This window comes from Cololabis saira, chromosome 13 (assembly GCF_033807715.1).
Source record: "Cololabis saira isolate AMF1-May2022 chromosome 13, fColSai1.1, whole genome shotgun sequence".
Classification (NCBI taxonomy): Eukaryota; Metazoa; Chordata; class Actinopteri; order Beloniformes; family Belonidae; genus Cololabis; species Cololabis saira.
The window spans coordinates 43,514,595-43,533,511 of NC_084599.1; the positions used below are offsets into that span (position 1 = coordinate 43,514,595).

The 18,917-nt window shown below is 45.7% G+C and overlaps 1 protein-coding gene across 7 annotated transcripts in view; it reads right to left on the reverse strand.

Annotated features, from left to right (window-relative positions):
* Positions 1-5,067: 5,067 nt before the first annotated feature.
* The window catches only part of mast2 (microtubule associated serine/threonine kinase 2), a 125,085-nt gene continuing 111,235 nt past the window's right edge, over positions 5,068-18,917 (reverse strand). For all 7 annotated transcript variants that reach the window (XM_061738894.1, XM_061738896.1, XM_061738893.1 and 4 more), the window contains 6 exons: positions 17,651-17,877; positions 14,702-14,824; positions 14,126-14,262; positions 13,710-13,897; positions 10,418-10,965; positions 5,068-7,588 (listed from right to left, as the gene is read on the reverse strand). In XM_061738894.1, the coding sequence (XP_061594878.1) occupies positions 6,419-7,588; positions 10,418-10,965; positions 13,710-13,897; positions 14,126-14,262; positions 14,702-14,824; positions 17,651-17,877 (2,393 nt within the window). In that variant the 3' untranslated portion in view covers positions 5,068-6,418. The remainder of the gene's footprint in view (positions 7,589-10,417; positions 10,966-13,709; positions 13,898-14,125; positions 14,263-14,701; positions 14,825-17,650; positions 17,878-18,917) is intronic.

The following is an 18,917-nucleotide window of genomic DNA, read 5'->3' on the forward strand; positions in this document are numbered from 1 at the left end:
TCCTGGATCCCCAGACCGGATCCCCGTCCACCTCTCAAACCGTTTTAGATCATTAAACCCTGGAACTAAAGCCGGTTTCTGCCCCCCCCAGAACTGGTTTCATTAAGACCATGAAGTTTACAAATGTTAATAAACCTCTTTATTGCTGCAGTTTCAGCAGCAGAGCTGAACTTCTTCCTCTGGTCCTACGGCGCCCCCCGGTGGCCGTGGTGGGAATCACACACACAAAGGTTGCGGACCCCCTAGTCCAGGGGTCTGCAACCTTTGTTATCAAAAGAGACATTTCTACAAAAAATATTGTCGGGAGCCCCAAGAAATAACAGAGATTGTAAAAGTTTTCCTCTTTTAGTTATTTTAGCTGTTACAACCAATAAATGTAACAGAAGTGCTGTGTGCATTTGTAGGCGTACTTTGAAATAAATTAAATTGTGAACTGTAGGCCTTTTTATAATAAAAAAAAATAAAAAAAATAAAAATTAATTCAGAATCCGGTGTCACAGGTGGAGGTAAAACTGGTCTGAGACCAGCAGAGACCAGTAGAGACCAGCTGGCGGAGTAATAAGGAGTTTTTTAAGATATTTTCTTTGGAGACGGGGGTGGGGGGGGGGGATCTGAAGTCTGAAATCACAGTCTCTGAATTATTGATGAGTCGGAGCATCAACGACATGAAAGGCTTCGTTGTCGAGAAACGGCAGGATTTACGACCGTCGGAGGAGAAAAGTGACAGGAAATTAGCAGAGGGGGGAACGAACCCCCACTGTGTATCCAGGTGTGCATGCCCGCCGATAGGGGGGGGACAAACGGGTCTGTTGTCCCGGGCCCAGGGTAGGGGGGGGCCAGAACTGACAAAAAAAAAAAAAAAAAATTCTCATTAAATTATGGAATCATTTTTCAAAATGTTTCAAAATATTTGTGGAAAAATATGTAGTATTTGAGTTACATAAAAGCTTGTTATTTGTTTTCTTCCTAATCGTCCTTGTGGTCAAGAACCCCCAACACAAAAATGGTTTGGCCGCTGATCAAAATTTGACGGTATCATTTAATTCAACCATTAGAATGGTCAAAATGTCCGGTCAGCACAAGTCCGGTGCTCAGAAAAGAAGAAGAAAATAGAGGCCTCAGAGATTCTCTACCCAAATATTTTAAAAAGGTGGTGACGGTGAAGCTGGAATTAATAAAGTCAGCGTAGAGCAAGGTAAGAAACCTTAGGAAGAGCAGAGGGAGAGGAGAGAAAGAGGAGAAGGAGAGATCCGGGCGCAGGGGGGCCCATCTTAGATTATTTTGTCCGGGGCCCCGGCAGGACTGTCAGCTGGCCTGCAGGTGTGTATCTGCAGATCTGATGGGATGAAAGTCCACTGAGAAGCAAGAAAAGAGCCTGAGAAATAAAGAGCAGCAGCACCTCCTGCTGTGGACACACGACGAAGTTCTGCTTCGTTACAGCTCCTCCTTTTAACACCCATCACTGTAACCTCGACTCACCTTAACCGGCTTCCACTTCCCTCCTGTAGACGATCCACTGGAATCACTTCATCTACAGAACCATCACTGGAAGATTCATATCTGGCTCATTACTGAATATCAACATCAGTAATCTGAACCTCCGTTCCAGCAGTTACATTAACTAATTACCTACTTTGGCCAGAATTCATTCCAGTTGCTGCTGGTGATTGGAATCATCTGCAAACACTTAAACTTCACACATTCATCCCATTCTCTTCCTTCAGAAACACACTCCAACATTCACCTGGGATCATTACACATGTTTGTAACTCTTCTGGACCAGCGCTCGCAGGCGGTGGGTTTCCTCCCTCCTACTTCTCCCCTCTGTGGGGTTGCTGGTGGCCTGGGTTGCGGGTTCTTCCGTGTCGGCCTCTGGTTTCGCGGGTGCCTCCCTCCCCCCCCACTATAGACACACTTCAGGTGGAGCTTTGATTGGATTATCACACACACACACACACACACACACACACACACACACACACACACACACACACACACACACACACACACACACACACACACACACACACACACACACACACACACACACACACACACACACACAAATAGCCACACAGACATGTAAATACACACGCACGTACACATATACATACACACTGGCTTGTTCACCTGCATGCTTGCTCTGTAGTTTTTGGGGTTAGTTAGCGGTAGCTTAGCCTAGCCTAGCCTAGCTTAGCTCAGACTGTGATTGGATCTGGAGATTTGGGTCGACTGCTGCTCGTGTTTTGGTCGGCTCCGTGTTGGTTTTGTGTTTTGTTTGTGGTTTTTGTTGCAGATTTCCAGTGCTTGACGTGAGGCCTCCGTGTGTTCCTGCTTCCTGGATTGGCGATATGTGTGTATGTGTATGTATGTATGTGTATGTATGCATATATATGTATATATACTAAATACAGTAATAAAGCACATATGTACGCCTCTGGTTTCTACCGGCATGGTATCAATCATTAATATGTGTGCAGACAAGGTTAAAGGAGCTGTATGTAAGAGGAATAATAAAACGAATCATAAAATGACCCCGATATGTCAACAGACATTTAAAAATCATGTTCATTTCAAATACTTATGTCACTGACAACAGCACTCAAGCCAGGATGTTCCAGTTTAAAAAGAGGAGTTGCAGCCCTCAACTGATGTTTATGTTGTCATTTTTTGTTTTGGCCTGAAGCTCCACCCTCCACCTATCTCCCAATCACCAAGTCAGTATTGTTTCTGAAGCTCCACCCTCCACCTATCTCCCAATCACCAAGTCAGTTTTGTTTCTGAAGCTCCACCCTCCACCTATCTCCCAATCACCAAGTCAGTTTTGTTTCTGAAGCTCCACCCTCCACCTATCTCCCAATCACCAAGTCAGTATTGTTTCTGAAGCTCCACCCTCCACCTATCTCCCAATCACCAAGTCAGTATTGTTTCTGAAGCTCCAAAGGAAATGAGAAACTGTTCTCAACTGACTTACCTGGTTAAATAAAGCTTTAAAAAATGGACCCTGGTTCTGGTGATAGACCTTTTAGCACCCTATAATGTAATAATTTCCTATAATGTAATAATGCCTGAAAATGTAATAAAATTTGCATTTAACTCAATCGAAAATGTAATAAAACCCAATAATGTAATAAAATATCCTGACGGATATTGTAATAACATTTTTACAGACAATGTAATACCTTATTACGTTATTGGGAGTCACTTCGAGCAGCTTTCCACCGAACGAAGAGGACCCAAGTGCTAATTTTCACGACTTATAGAACGGTGCGACTCTGGTTTGGTTTATTTTATTTCAAATGTCTTGCTGAAAGCCCCGCCCCCAAAGCGCTAAGCCCCGCCCCCAAAGATCTAAGCCCCGCCCCAAATTGGAGGCGGAGCTTAGAGCTGCTGAACCTTCATGTCGGCGGGTTTGATTGATGAAGTGAAGAAAGACAAAGTAGAACAGAGGCGATGCGTAGATAAAAAAACACTTTATTATTGTTGTAAAGTAAGAGAACAACAACATGCGTTTACCACAATAAAAAAGAAAAGATATTGCACTGGTTTTACTCTGAAACCTGCGGCGACCCTCGTCTTCCCCACAGACTCCGCCCTCGTCTCCCACGGTGATAAGCCCCGCCCCCTCAGTGGGGATAAGCCCCGCCCCCTCAGTGGTGATAAGCCCCGCCCCTGCAGTCAAGCACTCAGAGAAACTGAGGAAGAATTCATCGTAAAAACCTCCAGAACCCGACGGGGTTAAAACCTTCACCGACATCCGGTTCTGAGGATATTCAGTTAAAATGAGCCGGAGAAAAACGCTTATTTATTTACACTTGTTGTTTCTGAAATAACTGATTTTAAAGATGAAGATGTTTATATTTCCTATTTTTAACGAGAATGTTGCTGATTTCACTCAAACATTTAACAACGTTGCTGCAAAACCTGCAGAAAAGCTCGATAAGTTCTGCAGGAGAAGAAGAACCGGGAAAGAAAAACAGATGCTGGAGGTTTGTGGGGGTTCGACCCGGGGGGGTGGACCAGGATCCTGACTCAGAACTCAGGATTTTTCTAATTTTGGTGAAAAATATTTTTGAAATTTTTTAATTCTGGATTTAAAAAAAAAAAAGGGATTTTGAGGGAAATTTTTCCGGAATTTTACAATTCGGAAAAAAGAACCCGTGACCCAAAATTTGCGACTTGTGGATATCTAGAAATTGTTTTTTAGAATGTCGGAAAAAGACAAAATTCTGAAAAAATTTCGTAATTCTGACTTTAACCTCGAGTTTTAGGGGAAAAAAAACTTTTGGTGAATTTTTTTTTAGAAATTTGGGAGAATTTCAGAATTCTGGATTTTAAAAAAGGGATTCTGAAGAAAAGTTTATTTTTCGTGAATTCTACAATCCTGAAAAAAATAAATCGTGACCTAAAACGTGCAACTTGTCGACTAGTCGTTTCTAGAAATTCTTTTTTTGAATGTCGGAAAAAGTCAAAATTCTGAAATTCTGATTTTGATCTCGAGTTTCGGGGGAAAAACCGCCCTGAATCCCGACGTTTGTTCCCTGCTCTTCTCTTGTTCCCTGCAGCTTCAGTCTTCAATCGGAAGGAAAACGGAGTAAAAACCAGGTTATTTGATTAAAATCAAGCAGTTCTTTTCCTCTGATGGATGTTTGAACCTGGTTCCTCAGGAGAGAGGAGGTCCGGTTCTTCAGAACCGCTCTGGTTAAACTGGACTGCAGGAACCACGGCAAGTCCAGTTCTTGCGGTCAGAATCTACTCGGATCCACATGAAAACCTCAGGAGAACTTTCAGGAAGTCGGCGAAGCGCTCGACCGTCGGCCGTCGTCGTCCGGGACCATCGACGACCAGGTCCGGATCGACCCGTTAGGCGCCGTGGTCACTACGGGCGACGGGCTTAACGCCAGAACAGAAAGTCGTGTAAACGTAGAACCGGAAACGCGAACGAGGTCCGATCTGAGCTCAGGAACCGGATCCACGTCCTGGAACATTATCGGGTTCAGTCGGTTCCGGCGCGAGAGAAAAAATCTAATTTAAAGCAGAGATCCGGTTCCCCCCCTGAGGCCCGGTTCTCCCCCCCCAAGTCCCGGTTCTCCCCCCTGAAACCCGGTTCCGGCGCAGCTTAAAACCCGAAACACAAACACAACCGGTTCTGATTCTACACTAAAGTAACTGGAACTTCCGGGTCGGTCCAACACAGTGAGTCGGTCCAAAGTGAAGCGGCTGCAGAAGAACCGCTGGTCCGTGACGCCGCCTGCTGGTACCGGCCGGTACCGGGAGGAGTTCTGGAGAACCAGAACCGTCTCTCAGAACCACTGACCGGCCCGTTGGGCTGGGTTCTGACGGGTCACCGATGCGTTTCTCCGGGCCACAGCGACCCCTCACAACGCAGGTCTGCGTGGTCCAACAGAACCAGGGAACCCGGACCAGGTCTGGGTCTTCAGAACCAGGTCCGGGTCCTGGACTCTGGGACACGGTGGTTTAGACGTGACATCATCGCTTGCAGCTGCAGAACTTAATGATCAATAGATCAATAAACCTCTCCAGGTGATTTCTGCTAACCCGAGCGTTCGGACCTTTGACAGTTTGGGTTTAAGGTCGGATTTAAAAAAGGGATTTTGAGGGAAATTTTTCCGGAATTTTACAATTCGTAAAAAAGAAATCGTGACCCAAAACGTGCGACTCTTTTTAGAAAAAGACAAAATTCAGAAAAAATTTCGTAATTCTGATCTTAACCTCAAGTTTCGGGGGGAAAAACCAAAAATCCAGTCGGACGTGATACCGGGGTACTGGGGTACCGACACCGACCCGTCGTGAGTCGGGTCGGCACTATTAAGGCCCCAGCTGTCTCAGATTCAGGTGAGTAAAAATCAACGTTTGAGGTCGGAAAGGAAAAGAACCGGCAGCTGGAACCAACATCTGGACCGGAAACGTCTCGGAAAGAAGTTCTGCAGCTGCAAATGAGGAGTAAGTTTGATCCACCGCAGGAGCAGCTGCAGCTACAGGTGCACCTGCTGCTGCAGGTGCAGGAGCAGCTGCTGCAGGAAAAGCTGCAGGTGCAAAGGCAGCTGCAGCTGCAGGAGCAGCTGCAGCTGCAGTCCCCCCTCCAGCCCCCTCCGAGTGTCTCTCTGGGTCTACGCAGGTGGGCGTGTCCACGGACCAGCATGCTTCAGTGCAAACCCCTCGCACGTTGGGGAAACTCCTCGAGTTTAAAACTAAAAGCGGATCAGCAGAAACATGAAAAAGCACAGAACAGCTGGAATGCAGCTACGATTCACGCGTCCGTCGGCTCGTCTGCAGTCCCAACTCCGAACTCTGCGAGCGGCCGACGCGTCGCCTTCCCATCATGCAACATGTCCGTGTGAATCCTAAACCCCAAACACCTACATTATTGTAATCCTGTAATGCTGCTCGTCTGCTGCTACGTCTTCTTGCTGGTTCCTTTGCCTTGTTGGGGAGGGGGCGGGGCGTTAGTGGGCGTGGCGTTAGTGGGCGGGGCGTTAGCGGGCGGGGCAGCCGCTGCCGTCGGGGGGTCGGACCTCCGCCGTTGTGGCTCCACCGCTGCAGAGCTGGGTGGGTTGGTGCGGGGGATGGGCGGTGCACCGGCTGCAGGAGCAGGTGCAGGAGCAGCTGCAAGAGCAGGTGCAGGTGCAGGTGCACCTGGCGAGGGTCTCTCTGGGACGCGGGACGTCAGCGGTTTGCTCAGCGAGGCGCCACATTCAAGATTCTGCCCGCCGGAGGACAGGTGAGGGGATGGCGGGGCGACCGGGGCCGGGGCCGGGACCTGGGACCCTCCACCGGGTGGTTTCTGCTCTTTGGGGCTCACGTCTGCAGAGGTGCAGAGCTTGACGGGACCCAGGACGCTCTTGGTGACCGTTGCATGCTGGGAAACGGCTCCGTCCTCGGCGCAGAGCCTCCGGTTGTCGGCCTCCTTCTTCTGCTTGGGGACGCCCGGCGAATGGCAGGAGGGGCGGGGCGTTTCCTGGGGGTCGGAGGACCCGGAGGAACCGGAGGGACCGGAGGAACCGGAGGGCGTCGGGGCGGCGGCTCTCGGGGGTTCCGTCCCTTTAAGAGTCTTGGGCGGGGGAGGGGCCGGCTTGGGGAACGAGTCTTTGCTGACGGAGATGAAAGCACTTCCTGGGGTGGAGAAAAGGGGCGGGGCCGGACCGGGTTGGACCAGGTCCTTGGTCTTGGATGCGGCGAGGGCGGGGCTGGGCCCGGGCCGCCCCCCCGCGGCGGCGGCGAAGCTGGCGTGGCATGCGGAGGGCAGCGTCCCCCCGGGGCCCGTCCTCACCGTGGTGGGCCTCAGCAGGGGCGGGGGCATGAAGGGGGCCCCCCGCCGCCCGTCCTGGCTGTCCTCCGAGCCCTCGTCCGTCTCGTCCTCCGACGAGTCCACCTCGTGGATGGCGTCCTGCTTCTGCAGCGACTCGCGGCGCTCGGCGCGGTCCTGCCGGATGGCCGACAGCTTGTCCTTCAGCCGGGTCTTCCCCCCCGTGGGGAACACCGGGCCCAGGCCGCCGTCCCCCTCCTGCCGGCCCAGCTTCCTGGAGGACGGGGGGTGTTTCTGCAGCAGACCCTCGCTGGCCGACTCCTGGGGAAGAGAAGAGACTTAGGAAGACGCCCAGTGGGTCGCAGGGAGAGTACACATGCTTTCTTTTACAGTCCAGTTTCACTTTAATTAATGGGTAAATATCAGGTAATTATTTCTGTACTTAATGAGGAAGTACCAGGTAATATTATGGAAACAACACACGCTTTCTTTTACAGTCCAGTTTCACTTTAATTACTGAGTAAAAGCCAGGTAAAAATGTCTGTACTTATTGGGTAAATACTTAGGAAATAGAATTACTGGGCAAGTAACTACAAGGTAAGTACCTGGATTACCAGGTAAAACATGGTAACTATCAGGTTAATTACAAGGTCAATAGAGTCATTTACACCCTCGGGGGTTCCTGCACCAATCCATTGATAATACATAAATCAATAATGAATGGGTAATTACCCGGTAGTTATCCATGAAATGTAGAGTAAATACAAGGTAACTACATGGTCATTGAAGTGTAATTAGCTGGTAACTACCTCAAATATAGGTTATAATTTCCTGGTAGTTTGCAGAAAAATACTAGTAATTACCTGGTACTTACTTAGAAATAATTCCTGTAATTTCAGAGTAATTACATGGTAAATTGACTGGTAGTTACTAATATTAACCTAGTAAATACCTGTAATTTCCCTCATAGTTCCCATCTAATGTCTTTGTAATTACCTAGTAATGTTTAGTTTAAACAACCAGGTATTTACCATGTAATTACATGGTAAATACACATAATTACATGGTACAAGAAAATACCTAATAATTACCTAGTACTTACTGGGTAAATTACCCGGTAGTTACCATGTAATTACCTTGTAAATACAAGGTACTACTAGGTAATAACAGCGTAATTACCATTGTATTACCTGGTTATTACTGTACTGTAAAAGAAAGGGTTACCGAAACCTTTTCTGTATACTAATATAGATGTTTTTCCTCGTTTTTTCGGGTGTGTTTTATTTTTGGGGGATTTTCTTTTCCACATCAGAGCGGGGTCATGCTGTACACCCGCTGGTGTGACGTGGGACTTTTGCAACTTTAGCTTGTTAGCTAAATGCTAGCAACATTGCCCTTCAAGCCGTTTTGGACAATTGCAATATGGTCATGCCACTACTTGACATGACCATAATAAAAACTAGAAAATTTCTGGAAATTTTGATATGGGCATGCCCTACGGCCCATTCGTCCCCTCTCGCTGCTTTGGTTTGGGGCTGTAGTGTTTGTGTTCGGGGCGGTTCTATGTCAGTTTGAGGTGTTTATGGTTGTATTGCATTCATTCCTGTGCTCCCTATAGTTATTAATGGGGTGCGCTTTTTGGCATCCAGCGTCCCCACGGCAACGCTTTTGACTGAGGAAAGTAATGCCCATCGAGGCACGATGGAGAAGCATCTAACGATGTATGCCATGCATGGGTGCACGTTCCGGTTCAGACTATGTTAACGGATAGGGGTTTTTTTTCACCATGGTAAAAAACCCCATCCGAATGAATGGGACCACTTGGCATGGATTTTAACAAAAAATTTCCTTAAATCCCAGCTTCATGAAATTTGAATATGTTGAAGTCCACAGCGTGCCAAGTTAGCGAACATTTGTACGATGTCTCTATGATAACCTGTTGCCTAGCAACAAGCGTCCAAAGTCAAACGGAAATTAAAAAAAAACCTGAAAGGTAAATATCGCAAAACTGTAATACTTGGCATAATGAGCTTGTACGTACCTATAGGGACAATCGGGCTGAGTGTTTGAAAGTTTGAACGATGTCGCTACGACAAAGTTCGGCCGAGCAATAAGCGTCCAAATTTTTGCCTTTTTTTTTGCTTTTTGGCAACTAGCGTTGCCACGGTAAGCCCTATTACTGAGAAATGTAATGCCCATCGAGGCACGATGGAGACGCATCCAACGGTGTATGCCATGCATGGGTGCACGTTCCGATTCAGCCTACATTAACGGATAGGTCTTTTTTTCACCATGGTAAAAAACCCCATCCGAATGAATGGGGCCATTTGGCCTGGATTTTGACAAAAAATTTCCTTAAATCACAGCTTCATGAAATTTGAATATGTGGAAGTCCACAGCGTGCCGACTTAGGCAATATTTGTAAGATGTCTCTACGATCACCTGTTGCCTAGCAACAAGCGTCCAAAGTTAAACAGAAATAAAAAAAAACCTGAAAGGTAAATATCGCAAAATCTGTAATACTTGGCATAATGAGGTTGTACGTACTGTTAGGGACAATCGGGCCGAATGTTTGAAAGTTTGAACGATGTCTCTACGATAAAGTTCGGCCGAGCAATAAGTGTTCGAATTTTCGCCTTTTTTGTTTGCTTTTTGGCAACTAGCGTTGCCACGGTAACCCCTATTACTGAGAAAAGTAATGCCCATCGAGGCACGATGGAGACGCATCCAACGATGTATGGCATGCATGGGTGCACGTTGCGGTTCGGGCCGTATTAACGGACGAAAAAAGAGTGCGGAATAATTATAAAAAAAGGGAAACCTTTTCTGTATACTAATATATCGCCTTCATTTTTCAGGTTTTTCGGGCCGTGTTTCCCTTTTTGGGGATTTTTTTTTTCCACATCAGAGCGGGGTCATGCTTTACACCCGCTGGTGCGCTGTGGGACTTTTGCGACTTTAGCTTGTTAGCAAAATGCTAGCAACATTGCCTTTTGGGCCATTCTGGACGATTGCAATATGGTCATGCCACTACTTGGCATGCCCATAACTAGAATGATAGCTTGACTCAAAGACTTGACTAAAACTCAAATTGAAACTATGTTGTCATGGCCGCAGCAGAACCACCGAGGTTTCTGAAGTGTGTCTCACCTGGAGGCTCTGGAGACCCGGCTCCCGCTGCAGAATCTCCTTCTTGAAGTCCGAGTGCGAGACGTCCAGGCCGTGTTTGCGGCCCGGCCCGGCCCCGCCCACAGCTGAGGCTCCGCCCCCGACCGAGGCTCCGCCCCCGACCGAGGCCCCGCCCCCCCCGGCGGAGGGCGGCGCCGGGCCCGTCAGCGAGGCGGCCAGCTTCTCGGCGGACTGCACCCTCTTGAGCAGCGGGGAGCGCGGCGGCTCGGCGCTCTTGGGCCGGGCCACCTGGCGGGCCAGCGGGGGGGAGGAGTGCAGCTTGACGGGGGCGTGGCCCGGCAGCGGCGAGGGCGAGCGCTGCGGGGAGCTGCTCTGCGGTGTCGGGGAGGGCGTGCGCGCCAGCGGCGACAGCGGGATGTTGCTGGCAGACTTGCGGCGGGGGGAGCGGTACTGGCGCTGCAGCTTGGGGGCCAGGCCCTGCAGGGAACTGGGCCGGATGTGGCCCCCGCTGGCCGGGCTGTTGGGGGTGCTGGAGCTGGGGGAGCTGCTCTGGGACGAGGTGCCGCCCACTGGGGAGAGGGGGAAGAGAGAGACATCAGAGACCTGGACCTGGTCTAGACCTGAGACCTTAGACCTGAGACCCTAGACCTGGGGTGTCCGACCAGTCAGAGACTAAGAGCCAACCCCAATGTTCCCCCTACTTTCTACCACTGGCCTTAAAAATTAAGTCACAGACTTTAGGGTCCTTGTAATGTTCCCTAGGGATTGGGACACCACTTGCTACGTCACTGCGTGGTTTACGTTCGGGTACGTAAGCGACTGCGTAGTTACGTTTGCACATAACCCTAACCCTAACCCTAAGTGAATATAAAGTGAAATTTTCTCTGGCCCTCCAGAAGTTGCGAAGTTTTTTCAGATCTGTCCAGAATAAAGGCTGATTTAAGGTTCCGAGTTAAATTGACGCGTAACCTACGCCGTAGGCTCTGCGTTGGTGTTACGCGGAACCATAAATCAGCCTTTATTCTGGCGAGATCTGAAAAAACAACGCAACAACGAGCAAGCGAGTGATTATGTACATTCACTGAGTGAATTTTGGAAGTAATATGAAAGTAATTATGAAAGTAAAATATATATTTCTTGCTAGAAATGAAATCAAAATGCATTTTTATGCAGAAACTAACTCAAAATATTGATTTTATTCACTAAAAATGAGAAATGTCCATGTTTTTTGTGTTTGATTCAGTCTGCAAATGATGACGTAAAGCATTCTGGGAAATTTTTCTGGCCCTCGGTCAGCGAGTCAGAATCTGAAATCCCTCACTGTGAAGGGGCTAGATTCATACACACTAGCCCTGCATGCAAAGAGGAATTGGGACACCACTACCCTCACGGGAACGCTCAAAATTTAGGGGTAGGACTGAAAAGTAGGGGTAAGGGGGGATTGGGACTGGTCCTAAGAGCCACAATTGGTTCCTGTGTTACTTTAAAGAGCCACATCAACTACCCATGATCCCTCACTCCCTGCTCTCTCTGAGACATAAAAATACCATTAGAAAACGGTTGTTAACTGTGGTATAATGATCTTATACCACGGCTTCTATTCCAAAGCCATTGTGTCAGGGAAGCAACAATGTATCCAACAACCAAATGACAACAACCAACTGTTACATCTTTTTTGACGGTTACAGCAGGTTGCAAAAAGTAGCTGGTGTTAAAGTTTATTTTTTTATTTTCGTTAACAATTAATTAGGCATGTTCATGCTAAACGTTGATCTCCGGGGAGGAGCTAACGATGAACGAATGGATTGAGGAGTTCCTGTCTCCAAGAAAAAAGACAAGCAAAAGACGACATGCGGAGCTACATCTGGAGAGATGGGACTATTTTTTTCCCCAGTGGGGCTATTTTTACTGGATATTTATATGTATTTCTGATTAATTCAAAAGTACATAAAATAGATTGTGTATTCCTCTTTCATATTTACATTATTAACTGTTTTATAAAAGCAATACATCACTTGGCGTCGGGCCGGAGACGCCGCTCAGCTGCGATATAATGAGCGTGTACCACGGCCTGGCGTTTTTTCCCTGCCATTTTGAGAGTTAATTTTTTTCCCTCCAGGTTATTTCCGTCTAGGGTTGCAAAATTCCGGGAATTTTCAAAGTTGGAAACTTTCCATGGGAATTAACGGGAATATATGGGAATTAACGGGAATAAATAAGAAATTTACAGAATTGAAGGTTGGCCCTTAACAGGGAAGTTAAATATAGTTGGGGGAAATATATTGTAGCATAGTCTTGGCTAAAACAACCAGATTTAATGCAAGTACACTCCTCAATCACATGCACACAGCACATTGCTTACTGCAGGGCTATTGAGGCCACGCCCCCTACAGGCACTGTGCATTCCTCCATCACATGCACAGGTGATTTCTTGAAGCCTGGAGGCCACACATTTGAGCTCAAAGCACAAGACTATTGAAGCCACACATTTGAGCCCACGGACTATATAAAGTCAAGTAAGTTTTGATAATATTATGGGGTAAATATATTTGATCTATAATGGTATTAATGTTTAACTTGCAAATATTAAATAAATACATTCATGTTTTTGTTGTTCATTAAAATAATTGTTCATACAAGAATAAAAACTAAAGTTCTACTCAAATAAATCTGTTGAAATGTCATGTTTTTGTATTATCTTGCATGGATATCTGCTTATGACAAAATAAATATTTACATTCATGTTTGGATATGATACAGTTTGTTTAAATTACCCCCAATTTCCAGTTAATTCCCATAAATTCCCATACATTCCCAATAATTCCCATAAATTCCCATGGAAAATGTCCAATTTGGAATATTTCCAAAATTCCCCAGCTTAACTTCCCATGGAAAGTTTCCGGAAAGTTTCCGGAAATTTACCAGAAATTTTCCACCCCTTTGCAACCATATTTCCGTCACAAACACGAACGTGCGCCCGTATGGCTCAACGTGTTGAGCAGGCGACTTATGTAAACCTTCCCCTGTACAGCGACGCGGGTTCGATTCCCGTCGCGGCATATTTTGCCTCCACTTCCTACGTGTCCGTCTTTCACTGCACCATCAAATAAAGTCTCAAGAGCCGCATGACACCGAGCAAAGAGCTGTATGTGGCTCGCGAGCCGCGGGTTGGAGACCCCTGCCCTAAACCCTAGACCTGAAACCCTAGATCTGAAACCCTAGACCTGGTCTAGACCAGAGACCCTAGTCAGGTGTGAGGTCTCACCTGAGTGGGCAGGGTCTGACTGTAGCGTTAGGTCTAGGTGCGTCTCACCTGAGTGGGCGGGGTCCGGCAGGGCCCGGTATCCCTGCGTGGGGCTCCGTGGTGAAAGGTTGTGGGTCGGGGACCCGGGGCCGCTCTCCCCCGACGACAGGGACCGGTTCAGGGAGGACAGAGACCGGCTGGTGTGGAGCAGAGAGGCCTGTTTGGTGATCCTCCGGAACAGGGACGGCCTCTTCTTACTGGGGGAGAGATGCAGGTGAGACCGGCAGGTAAACCAGGTAAACCTCTGCAGGTAAACCTCTGCAGGTAAACCAGGTAAAACCCTGCAGGTAAACCAGGTAAACCTCTGCAGGTAAACCAGGTAAACCTCTGCAGGTAAACCAGGTAAACTCTGCAGGTAAACCTCTGCAGGTAAACCTCTGCACACCTAGACGGCTGCCGTCCGGCTCACGGACGAGTCCACCTACCTGTCCTGCCCGTCCTTGTTCCGGGACTTCTTGTTGCGTCTCGCCATCTTGGACTTGTGTCCCGTCTTGCGGGCGGGGCCGACTTTGATTGACGTGTTTTCGAACGGCGTGGCGGAGATGGAAACTTTGGTTCCGCTCTGAGGAGAGAACGACGGCGTTACTTTCATTTCCTATTATCTGATATCTGATTCGTAGTACTTGATTTGTGCGTATTATTAGATTTACGTAACGATAATTAAGAATTCAAAAAGCCATCCATCCATCCATTCGTCAATGAAAATTATGACTAAATATTGTCGTCAAATTAAATTTGTAATTTTGTCCGTAACTTCGAGCAAGTAACGCACAAATTTAATAATACGCACAAATCGGATAATATAAACACACAATTTTTGAGTCGATTTTCTCTCCATAATTTAACCACAAGGGTGTGTGTGTTTATACGCAGACGATACTCTGATTTACACCAATAAAGTTTAACATCACAACCGTGCTCTTTTCCACCCCCCAGCCCCCAGAGGATCTGGACTAGGAACAGAGAAAGGAGCCAGCGTGGAGTCGTCGGTGCGTCGGTACCTTCAGGATGAGCTCCACCACCTCGGTGTGGACCAGACCGTGCACCGCCTCCCCATTCACGTGGGTGATCAGGTCTCCCTCCCGGAGACCCGCCTCGTGGGCCGGGCCCCTGTCCTCCACATGCTGGGGGAAGAAAGACGGAGGGTCAGACACGACCTCAGGGGAACAGCAATGTTTAAGACAACAACAGTAAGAACAAATACAGAGGGCAGATGTATCTGTTTTAGGAGTGAAACTGTGGAACTCAACAGACAACGACCTTAAATTAACAAACTCAATAAAAGAATATACCGTATTTTCTGGACTATAAGCCGCTACTTTTTTCATAGGTTTTCAACCGTGCAGCTTATACAAAGGTTTCTATTCTGTGGATTTTTCTTCCACTGCTCGGGGCGCTCTAACCGGAATTAGAATCAAAACTAAGACAAAACAAATGCAAAGAAGAATACGCTACTTCTTCTTTAGCAGATAGAAGTAGGTAGAAGCAGATTTCAAACAGATGAATAGATAACTTTCTCGACATTTCGACTTTTTTCTCGACATTAAAAAATTTTTTCTCGACATTTTGACTTTTTTCTCGACATTGACTTTTTTCACAAAATGTTTACTTTTTTTCTCAAAATTTCGACTTTTTTCTCAACATTTTGACTTTTTTTTTCGACATTTCGACTTTTTGACTTTTTTCTCGCCATTTTGACTTTTTTTCTCGACATTTCGACTTTTTGACTTTTTTCTCGACATTTTGACTTTTTTCTCGACATTTCGGTAAATGCTCGGGGCGCTCTAACCGGAATTAGAATCAAAACTAAGACAAAATAAATGAGAATGAGTAAAGAAGAATACACTACTTCTTCTTTAGCAGATAGAAGTAGAAGCAGATTTCAAACAGATAAATAGATAAATAAATAGCGGTTATTTTCTCTTGGTTCTGTCCCGTTTTAATCAGCAAAGTTGCTGCCGTGTTAAAAGACACTGTTAGGAAAGATCTATTTAGGTACAAACATGTACATCATTTACAGTTCAAAATCCTGCTGTACATGTAGTAAATATCTAATCTAACAACAGAAATATCTGCGGCTGAAATATTTTTATTTTTTTTTTTTAAATAGAGCGGATGCGGGTTATAGTCCAGAAAATACGGTAAGATATTATTCAAAGCAAAGGTAATGGACACGTATATAGAAGCAGAATAAGCAAACAAAGAATAATGTACACATGTGTGCGTGTAGGTGTGTGTGTGCCGTATGAACATATGCATGTATAGTATGTAGGATTTGATGTATAGACACAACACACATGCATGAGATGAAATGACAACTTAAATTGGTTTTGTCGGTTTCTTTAGCATCTTTTTTACTTTCTGTTTTCAGAGCTATCATTATTATTATTATCATTATTATTACTATTGCTTACTATTATTATTATTACTATTATTATTACTATTATTATTATTATCATCATTATTATTATTATTACAGTTATTATTATTATTATTATTATTACAGTTATCATTGTCATTACTATTATAATTATTATTATAGTTATTACAGTTATTGTTATAGTTATTACAGTTATTATTATTATTATTATTATTATTATTATTATTTTGTGTAGCCTCATGATACTTCATTTGTTCTTTTTGTATATTCTATTATGTTAAAAGGCAAGATCAGCTTTATGCTTCAAGCCCAGACCTTTTCGGTCAAAATAATCACCATGTTGACCAAAGAAAAACCTGTAAATGTTTATTATTTTGCTTACTGATTTTCATGCTTAAAATTGACCAAAATAAAGATGAACTAACTAACCATCTGACTCCTGATTCGCTGCAGTTCCTCTACTGACCACTAGGGTCTGGATCCAGACCCCAGTGGTCAGCAGGGGAAATGCAGTTCCTGTAACTTCCTGGTAGTTTCAGTTTTCTCTAAAAGCCGGGCCGGTCCTCACTAGAGCTGGGGATCGATTCAAATATCAAGAATCGATTCGATTCCGATTCTTAAGATTCAGAATCGATTATCACGATTCGATCCGATATTGATTTGGGTTACTGTTAATAAAACTGTTTTTTCAGCTGTTGCATGAATTATGACTGTAGTTCTGCAACATATGAATACTAGTATTATATTGAGATTCAACAGCAAGTATTGCAGCTAATGATGCTGTAAGGACCAATCAGCTCCCAGAATGCTGATAGAACTGAAACAGAAACATCGTGGGTCAGAATTACCAAACAGATCCAGGGAGGAAACAGAGACGCATGAAATTGCTTTTAGTTTTTCCCATTTATGAGAATTTGGTTTTTAACATTTATGCAAATGTAACCCCAAGACAGTATATAAAGCAAAGAAATATAGACAATTTATGCAATTATAACTGAAAACTTTAATGTTTTCATACCTTTAAACATATTCAAAGGCAAAAACATGGCACCAGGTATTCTCGTGTCCAACAAAATATTCCTTTTTTGAGCATAAACAAAAAAGTACCAAACGTTGTAATGTAATGATGAAAAAAAAACATTTTTTTTTTTTTTTAAATCGATCTTTAGACATATGAATCGATTTTTAGGAATTAATATGAGAATCGATTTAAAATCGGAGAATCGATTTCTTTCAACACAGGCCTAGTCCTCACCCAGACCATGTGGTAGTTTCAGCTCTGGAGCCGGTACTCACCCAGACCATGTGGTAGTTTCAGCTCTAAACCCGGCTGGTACTCACCCAGACCATGTGGTAGTTTCAGCTCTAAACCCGGCTGGTACTCACCCAGACCATGTGGTAGTTTCAGCTCTAAACCCGGCTGGTACTCACCCAGACCATGTGGTAGTTTCAGCTCTAAACCCGGCTGGTACTCACCCAGACCATGTGGTGCAGTTTCAGCTCTAAAACGGGCCGGTACTCACCCAGACCATGTGGTGCAGTTTCAGCTCTAAAACGGGCCGGTACTCACCCAGACCATGTGGTGCACCGTGTAGATGTCCGAGTCGCCCATGTACACCCGGATGGCCCTCAGGGTGAAGCCGTACTTCTTCCCCGCGCGGTGGATGACGATGGCGGGCTTGACGTTGGTCACGGCGGGAGACAGGTCTCGGCTCGGGGACGAGTCCCGCGAGGACGGGTTGGACGACAGCGAGTGGGGAGACATGGGGCTGGCCAGGGGGGACGCCCCGTGGTGGTCTGGGGACACACGGGGAACACAGTTTATTCATTTAACCTTTATTTAACCAGGTTAGTCAGTTGAGAACAGTTTCTCATTTACAACGACGACCTGGACAAGAGGCAGCACCAAGAGTCAAACACATATAATCAAACACGATATATAAAACACACAACACATAAAAAATATGAGTAAAAAGTGTTAGCGCTGGTCGGGAAGAGTTACAAACATGTGCAATGATCCCAGATGAATGTTGGGAGTGTGTTTCTGAAGGAGGAGAATGGGATGAATGTGTGAAGTTTAAGTGTTTGCAGATGATTCCAGTCACCAGCAGCAGCAACTGGAATTAATTCTGGCCAAAGGAGGTAATTAGTTAATGTAACTGCCTGAACGGAGGTTCAGATTACTGATGATGATATTCAGTAGTGAGCCAGATATGAATCTTCCAGTGATGGTTTTGTAGATGAAGTGATACCAAATTTGATATTTAATGGTTTGCATTAATGGGCGTGGCCTAATGGCTCAACAGCGCCCCCTAGAAAACTGTGTACCTCAAGCCCCACGATACGGTTTGACGTACATGCACGAAAATCGGTACACACCTGTATCATGTCACAAATTAAAGAAAAGTCTCTTGGCGCCATGGCCCAAACCCAACAGGAAGTCGGCCATTTTGAATTAATTGTGTCATTTTGGCGCAATTTATGCCATCTCTTCGACAGTTAATGGGACCCGAACCGTAACGTGCATCCAGGTGTGTTATACATCAAAATGTGCGTCTCCATCCTGCGACGATGCACATTTTTCTCTTTCAAAAGTATTACCGTGGCAACGCTAGACGCCAAAAAGCGCGCCCACCCTTCATCTGATTGGTTCATATTTGATAGTTCCTACTTTCTGCCATAACTTTTGAATGGTTTGACATAAAGAGTCATGGTGGTTTCATCGGACTCGGTTTTGAGTCCTTGACTTTTATTGGTGAAAATTGCACACGTGAGGGCCCGTTCATCGCTGCTTGCAGCTTTAATTATTATTATTATGGTAGTTTATATTATTATTA